The 8,632-nt window shown below is 45.8% G+C and overlaps 1 protein-coding gene across 2 annotated transcripts in view; it reads right to left on the reverse strand.

Moving 5' to 3' along the window:
• Eftud2 (elongation factor Tu GTP binding domain containing 2) overlaps positions 1 to 8,632 on the reverse strand; it is a 40,518-nt gene that overhangs the window by 18,363 nt on the left and 13,523 nt on the right. For both annotated transcript variants that reach the window (XM_021175570.2, XM_021175569.2), the window contains exons 8-11: positions 7,184 to 7,274; positions 6,318 to 6,400; positions 4,223 to 4,389; positions 1,738 to 1,862 (exon numbers count right to left, since the gene is read on the reverse strand). In XM_021175570.2, coding sequence (XP_021031229.1) covers positions 1,738 to 1,862; positions 4,223 to 4,389; positions 6,318 to 6,400; positions 7,184 to 7,274 — 466 coding nt within the window. The remainder of the gene's footprint in view (positions 1 to 1,737; positions 1,863 to 4,222; positions 4,390 to 6,317; positions 6,401 to 7,183; positions 7,275 to 8,632) is intronic.

The raw sequence follows: 8,632 nt of genomic DNA on the forward strand, positions 1-8,632 counted from the left end.
TGGTGGCTCACAACCATCCGTAAAGAGATCTGACTCCCTCTTCTGGAGTGTCTGAAGACAGCTACAGTGTACTTACATATAATCAATAAATAAATCTTAAAAAAAAAAAAAAAATGGACTCCCTCTTCTGGAGTGTCTGAAGACAGCTACAGTGTACTTACATATAATCAATAAATAAATCTTTAAAAAAAAAATAAATGCATTGTTATGTGTTTGTCTGCATGTATTTATGTACACCATGTGCATACAGTGCCCACGGAGGCCAGAAGAGGACACCATATCCTTTGGAACTGGAGTTATAGTTGTCATGTGGGTGCCAGGAATCGGACCCAGGTTCCAACTTAACCATTTGTTCAGCCTTATATGTAATATCTCATTCAGGTACAACAGTAAATAGCAAAGCAGGACCCATAAAAAAACTATAACAATGGTTATGGCAAACAAGTCATAGGCTTGTTTTCCTACTTTTTTACAATGAGTTTGTATCTCTGTCTACCTATCATTCATCCGTCCAACAGTCTGGGCTATCTTCAGGATATAGTAGAATGTTTGCCTAGCTTTTGAATTTAATTCTAGGCACTGGGGTGGTGGTGGTGGGGAACCAAACAAACAAAAAGCAAACCAACCAACCTAAACAGTACAAGATAAAAAAGCACCAAGACCAACCGGCACCCACAACAGGCAGGTGACAGGGCTGAGGTGGCATGCTACTGTCCACTGGGGGCCGTTTCCTCAGCTTAAAATCAGAGTAACGGCTCTCCTCTATTGCATCTCACACCAACACAAGCTCAGTGCACAGCTCCTATGGGAATGAGAGTTAATGAGTGAGACAGAGATGGAAGCCAGAGAGCCCGCTGAGTGGGAAGTGCTCCCAAGGATACAGTGTCAAGGCTCTAGGAATCCATGAACTCAGTCACCCGTGCCTAGCAGCGAGGCCTGTAAAGGCTGACTGCAGTCCAACACGAGTCCTCAACAAGGCCTACTACAGGCCTACGTGCCTGGAGATGTCTGGGAAGACCGCAAGAAGCTCCATCTTGTCAAATCTCCATCCATTTTGGAAAAGAACCGGAAAGGCTTTGTGGGCACCTGTGCCTCGGCTACAGATGGTTTCTCTAGGAGGTGGGCTTATGTCTAAAGTGAGTTTTTTTTTTTTTTTTTCAGAATATTCCTATGTAACCCTGGCTGATCTCAAACTCACAGATATCTGCCTGCCTCTCCTTCTGAGTGCTGGAATTAAAAGCTTGCACCTTAATACTAGGCTTTTTCCTAAGCACTCAAATTTTCGGTTGTTATTTAGAGGGGAAGAAAGATGGCTCAGTGACACAGGAATCACTGTACTTGCAGAGGACCTGGACTGAGTGGACAGCACCCACACAAGATGGCTCACGCCCACTTGTATTCCATTTCCAAGGGATCTCATGTCCTGTTCTAGTCAATGTGGGCATCTACATAAACATGGCTGGTGCACATGAGCGTGAACACATACAAGTGTGCACACCAAACATAAAACTTTTTATTTAAAAAACAAACAAACAAAACAAAACTGTCTAGAAACAAGTAAGCCTGAATAAAGATTCGGAGGCTTTTCAAAAGAAGCCTCAAATTTGACTATAAGAGGTGATGAGTGCCCCTCCCCGCCAAGGAAGGAATGTGACAGGAAGCCAATTTCTGAGCCATTCAGCAGGACAGGGACACATGACAAGGGAAGCAGGCGAGACAGCAGCAGGCAGAGCTTACCAAAGGTGTCAGCGTAGATCTTGGCAAAGGAACCCAGTGTGAAGCAGATGCTGTACTGGGAACTGGAGAAGCAGACGTTGCCCAGGAGCGGAGAAAGGATCAGGTTCTCGTCGGTGGAATACATGCTGAAACAGAGACCGTTGTGAGCCAGTGCCAGACAGCTCAGTAGCCCTGGTGCCAGGCAGCGCTGCAGCACTGACATGCTCCCAAAAGGAAGGGTAAGCAACTCCCTGTCAGAGTCTTCATTCTCCAGACTCAGCAGGTGCTGGCATGAGATTCTTAGATTTGCCAGGAGCCTGGTCAAGAAAGCGACATGATAGACTCGTTCCCTCACTCCCAATAGCAAGCTCATTTCCCAGAGCCGGGATGTTCTGCAGTTTTGAAAAAGCTAACCACACAGGACAGTCAAGGGGAAACCTAGAGGATAGAGACAGACCTGGGAACACAAATTAATGTGGTCAGAGGGACACATTTGGGAAATGTCAATTCCAATACAAAAGGACATATAAAGACATGGGCAATGTTTGTTTGCCTAGCACGTCCCAGGCCTTGTGTCTGACCCCAGCGCTATACACTGGACGTGACAGCTTAGCCTGTTATCCCAGCACTCAGAAAGGGAGGCAGAAAGAGCACTTCAAGGTCATCCTTGGCTTTGTAGGAAGTCCAGGATAGCCTGGGCTATAAGAGGCCCTGTCTAGGGCTGAGAGTGCGTGGGTGGACAAGCCATAAAAGCAACACTGAGGAGAGAGGAACAGAGCAGCGCTGCTCTCTCCACTGTCACTCTCTGATATAAACTCTCCCTCACCCCCCCCCCCCCCCGTTTTTTGGCTTTTTGAGACAGGGTTTCTCTGTGTAGCTCCAGCTGCCCTGGAACTCAATCTGTAGACCAGGTTGGTTTTGAAAAGATCCACCAGCCTCTGCCTCTGAGAGCTGGAATTAAAGGCCTGTGCCACCACCTGACCTCACGCTGAAACTTTCATTCCACAATTTTGAAGAAGCAAAACTAGGCCCTGCACACAGTAAGCAAGTGCTGTATGACAAGCTATACCCCTGAAACTTAAAAGCCATTCAGAGGGCTGGTGAAATAGCTCAGCGATTAAATGCACTGACTGCGCTTCCAAAGGTCCTGAGTTCAAATCCCAGCAACCACATGGTGGCTCACAACCATCTGTAACAAGATCTGACATGCTCTTCTGGGGTGTCTGAAGACAGCTACAGCCTTTATCGAAGCACTTGGGAGGCAGAGGCAGGTAGATTTCTGACTTCGAGGCCAGCCTGGTCTACAGAGTGAGTTCCAGGACAGCCAGTGCTACACAGAGAAACCCTGTCTCGAAAAACAAACAAACAAACAAACAAACAAACAAACAAACAAGCCATTCAGAAGAATCCAGGAGTGGAGGTATAGTCCTGTAATCGCAGAACTTGGGGGGCTGAGGCAGGGGCTCAAGGACCAGGATGTCTCCTTGGGCCATCAGGGCTCTCCAGGTGCCCCTGAGTACCAGCACTGCACAGGCAGGCTGCTAACTCGGGTCCACACTTGTCAACGTGAGCCTCAGTCTTCTCCCTTCCTCTGAAGCAGACAGATGTGTATGGTGCACACACGCCTGCCAGTATGAGAGTGGTCAGAAAACAACTCTGTGAAGTCCGTTCCCCCTCCATCTCTACCCGGGTTCTGATGACTGAACACAGACAGGCAAGTCCCTTACCTGCTGAACCAGCTTGCCAGCCTTGGTGTTTTCTGATAGTGTCTCATTCTGCACCCCATATTAACCTCAAACTCATGGCAATTCTGCTGCAGCTTTCTGAGTGCCAGGACTATAGGTATGGACCATTATGACCATCTCAGGCATTCAAATTAAACTACTGTTTTGTGTGTATTCTGTGGATGTGGATGCCCTCAGACAAAGAGACCAGGTTGACCCTTAGTGTCACCCTCTTATTTTCCACTTTAATGTCTGAGGTTTTGTGGGCAAAAGCAAAATATGGTACACAGGCAAGACACCCAATGCATAAAACAACCAACAACCCACGAGCTTTGGGGCTGAAGAGATGGCTCAGATGTAGAGCAGTGTTAGTTCTTCGGCACGGGACCCAGGTTCAGTCCCAGCACTTACACGGACGCTCTCCACTCTCTAGGTATCAGGCACGTACAAGGTACACATACATATGATCCATTCAGACACATAAAATCAACAAATAAACAACAAAGCTTTAAATACCCAACCCAACCTAACACGGCTGGTATGTGGTAACGGTGAGACTTGTTTAGATCCTATTAACAACAAAGACAGAAGTGTGTTAAGACACTGAGCTGATAAGACTATGCTTGGAGTCAATCCTGTAGAAACCTGACATGTACTGTCTGAGTTGTCTGACAAACTCATCAACACACACCAAAAAGTTGCTCAAGGGTAAAATTAAGATTTATAAAAGCCAGACTCTCCTAAAGACAGGAAATCCTCAGGGTCTCTGCAGGGCCTTATACCTTATTAATCCGTTGACTTCATCCACAATGTGTCGCAGCTTGTAATAAGCATCTGTTGGAGGCAGCTTCAGCTCCAAGATCAGCCGGTCGATTTTGTTGATGCACACGGTGACTGCTAACCTTTCCTGCACTGCGTGTTTGATTAGCCGCTCTGTGTTCAGCATCACCTGAGAAACACAAGGGTCTAGAGGTGGTACAAAGAGCAGAGGGCACAAAATCTACAGCAGAGCCAAAGAGAACACGCTCAGCACACTCAGTACAAGGGGGAAAGGACCTGGGGATGAAGTGTCAGCTGGAAGATCATGCCATGGCAGATGCAGAACTGATAAGAGGGTACCTACTCAGCAGCACAGAGAAGCAAGTAAATACAACGAGGATTGGAGACCCAGGCGTCTCAGCACCAGAGAAGGGACTTAGAAGGCTAGGAAGAACTTATTGGATTTAGAAGTATTAGGATGAATGATGTACAATCTCTTTTTTTCTTTTTGCTGTGATCCTAAGGATTAAACCCAGAGCCTTGTCTGAGCTACATCCCCAGGCCTTTTTAGTCTATTCCGACACAGGGCATTACTAACTTATGTAAATCTGCTGTCTTCCTTCCTGTCTTGGCCTACAGAGCCATTATGACGACAGGTATCCGCCCATGCCTGGATGAATAAGCCATTTATTGCTTGTTGTCACTCTTCCTTCTTTCTTTCTTTCTTTCTTTCTTTCTTTCTTTCTTTCTTTCTTTCTTTCTTTCCTTATTTACTTAGACAAGGCCTTGGTTTGTAGCCTCAGGTTGCCTCGGATTTCTAGTAATCTTCTTACTTCCAAAGTGCTGTGATTACAGGCACACAAAGCTACATTCACTTTGAATGCCTGACGCTTTTAACACCCCTGTGCAGAAAAGTGACAGATGTGTGGGTGTGCATTAGATAGTTGTGCTCAGTGAATGGGTCTGGAAGTGAAGGATCACTGCAGCAATGAGCACCCCCAGATCTTTGTTTCTAAATAGTGGTCTCCCCTATATAGGAAGCCAGAACTCATTGAAGAAATGGCTGGTGTTAGGACCAGAGCAGGGAAAGTGGAAAAAAATAAGCAAGTACTAAAACCTGAGCTATGTCAAAGGGTGAAAGAGTCAGCCACAGGAACCTCTGAGAGCCCAGATGGGTCAGCCAGAGTATCAGGTATGAGGATACGGTGGGTGGAGAGGTGCGCATCTTCAATCCCAGCACTCAGAAGGCAGACACATGGAGAGCACTGTGAGTTGACCTGGGCTAGACAGTAAGTTCTAGGCCAACCTGAGCTACACAGCAAGAGTTCTTTTTAATTTTTTTTTTCTTTTTTCTTTATGGTTTCTTGAGACAGGTTTTCTCTGTGTAGCCCTGGCTGTCCTGGAACTCGCTTTATAGATTAGGCTGGTCTCAAATTAAGAGACTCATTTGTCTCTGCCTCCCAAGTACTGGGGTTAAAGGTGTGCACCACCTTTGCCTGTCTCTTTTTAACTTTTAAAATTACATTTATCTTTATGTGTGTGTGTGTAAGTTCATGTAATGGTGTAGTATGGACGTCAGAGGACTTTTGGAAGCTGGTTCTCTGCTTCTACCATATGTAAGTTCAGAGCCTGAACTCAGGTAACCAGGTTTGCAGCAAGTGCCTTAAGAACTAATCTACTTGTCAGCCCCAGAGTAAGATTTCATCTCATTAAAACACAAAAAACAAAGAAAGAAAACAGTCTGTAAATACTTTTCTACAACTCACAGGCACAGACTCAAGAGAGCATGTTTCCAGTATAGAGATAAATCATCAACAGACGAGAATGAGTTCCTTGTACAAGGTTTGACTAAGTCTGAACAGTGTTTTAGTAAGGCGCCTCTGGCTCCCTCTGCTGGTGTCTCATGTGGAATGGTATGAATGAGGTTATTAGCATATCCAATCTTTCAGTTTAGAAACATAAAGATTTTCAAGTACAATCTCTAACTCTGAATGTCGCTTACTTCCCTAAATTTGGAGAAACCCTGAGCCTACAAACTTGCATGTTTCGTGGCTCTCAGAAGAATTAGTAGGGGCATGTTAACAGGGGACTAGTTTCTAAGAGCCCAGACAAACTTACCCCCTCAGCAGCATCAATGAAAAGGACTACTCCATCTGAGATGCGCAAGCCAGCTGTGACCTCATCAGAAAAATTCACATGACCTGAAAAGCAAATATCCAGCTATTGCTTGGTGGAAGGAGTCAGTTAGCTTCTAGGGTGACCCAAGGAACCAGTCCTATGAACTCCAAATATCCTTCTTCCTGCCCACAGCATCTCACAGTGTTTAAACTCTCATTTGATTTGAGTCCTATCCTGGGATTAAAGTTTTATACAAGTCTCCACATAGAGACGGTAAAGCAGCCGACACACCAATTTAGTCTGACAGGTAACCAACAGTGCAGAAGCTATGATGATCTGGAGACAGGGGAATGGCAAAGGAAGGCCTAGGAAGCATGGTGAGCCGCTCCAGACAAGGCACAGCTAGAGGACGGGGTGGCCGGGGCACCAGAGTGCCCAGGCATGGGAACCTGATGGGGCACTGAAGGCAAGTCTGCCAGATCCCAAATGGCCCAGACATTAAATCAAACACTTATGCATCAAGTCAGCCCTTTCCACGAAAGAAACAGCTGGCGGCAGGGCCACGGCACCCTGACACACTTTGTCCACTTCTCCAGGGTTAGGTCTGACTCACCTTTATTTCATCATGGCTAGGCCTGGGGCCTAACATAAACTGAAATCAGTGTACACACAAAGTTCCTAAAATTTAAAATTCCACCGGGAAGTAAAGATGGATGTGACATCAAAGGCCAGGAGACCGCTATTGTGTCAAAGAAAAGGAAACCCGTGAACAAGAACACAAACACCAAGAACACTCCGTACTGCTCTGGGAAACGGAGCACAAACAGCGTGGACAAGGCTGTGACAGTAAGGGTCAAGGGGCCCACCTGGCGTGTCCATGATGTTGAAGAGGTAAGACTTCCCTTTGGTGTCCGGCAGCACCACCGTCACAGGAGTGCTCTTGATGCCGACGCCTCTCTGAAATCCACAGACAGACACTCAAGACTTATCCCCGACCAAAGGAATCCCTCAGCTCTTGGGGTTTATCAGTTGCTAACTGATCATACAAATGGTTCTCCTTGTAGTGGGTGTAATTCTTTCTTTTTATCTAGATCTCTGACATGATTTTTTAGATCACACACACACACACACACACACACACACACACACACACACACTTTTTTGTTTGGTTTGGTTTTTGTTTTTAAGACAGGGTTTCTCTGGCTATCCTGGAACTAGCTTTTAGACCAGGCTGCTCTCAAACTTTCAGAGATCTCTCTGCCTCTGAGTGCTGGGATTAGAGGCCTGTGCACACATACTTTTTTTTACAGTACTAGAGAATAAACTCAGAATATGTACATACTAAGCAAGTATTCTACCACAGAATTACATTTCCGGTCCTAAAACTAATTTGGGGGGCAGGGGCAGAGCAAGGAATATTAGGAATTGAATATCTCACATACTAGGTGATCAATACCCTTAGCTCTGAAGTTTTATTTTGAGACAAAGTCTCACTAAGTTGTTCAGGCTGACCTCATCCTTGTTCTATAACCCTGGTAGGCTTTGAATAACTTCCTTTCGGGCTGGCCTCTAACTCAGAGACCCATCCACCTATCCCTGCCTCCTAGTCCTGGGACTAAAGGTATGAGCTACTACACGGAGCTGGATTTGAATTTCTGACGGTGCCTTTGGAGTAGCTGGGATTACAGGTCTGTTCTACCTTGTACACCAGCAAGCAAGGTAATGGGCCTTAATCAGTACTGAAAGGCAATTAGTTAAACAAGAAAAATGACAAGAGCGAGCAATGATGTAAGCTCAGAGGCCTCAGACCCCAGGTTCTCACCTCCTTCATTGGAACAAAGCAGGTGAGTGTCATAAAAATAAAAAGAAACAATCTGGGTTTAGGGCTTTTTGTTTTTTGTTTGTTTGTTTGTTTGTTTGTTTTGTTTTTCATTTATATGAGTACACTGTAGCTGTCTTCAGACGCACCAGAAGAGAGCATCAGATCCCATTACAGATGGTTGTGAGCCACCATGTGGTTGCTGGGAATTGAACTCAGGACCTCTGGAAGAACAGTCAGTGCTCTCAACCTCTGAGCCATCTCTCCAGCCCTTGGTTTTGTTTTTAAAGGAAAGAAATATTTAGAAGTTCTCATAGGAAATAAGTATTTTAAAAGCGGGGAAAGCTGGGCAGTTATACTGTGGTATACCATTAATGCCAACACTTAGGAGGCAGAGGCAGAGGCAGAGAGGCAGAGAGGCAGAGAGGCAGAGAGGCAGAGAGGCAGAGAGGCAGAGAGGCAGAGAGGCAGAGAGGCAGAGAGGCAGAGAGGCAGA

Source organism: Mus caroli, chromosome 11 (assembly GCF_900094665.2).
Source record: "Mus caroli chromosome 11, CAROLI_EIJ_v1.1, whole genome shotgun sequence".
In the NCBI taxonomy this organism is placed as follows: Eukaryota; Metazoa; Chordata; class Mammalia; order Rodentia; family Muridae; genus Mus; species Mus caroli.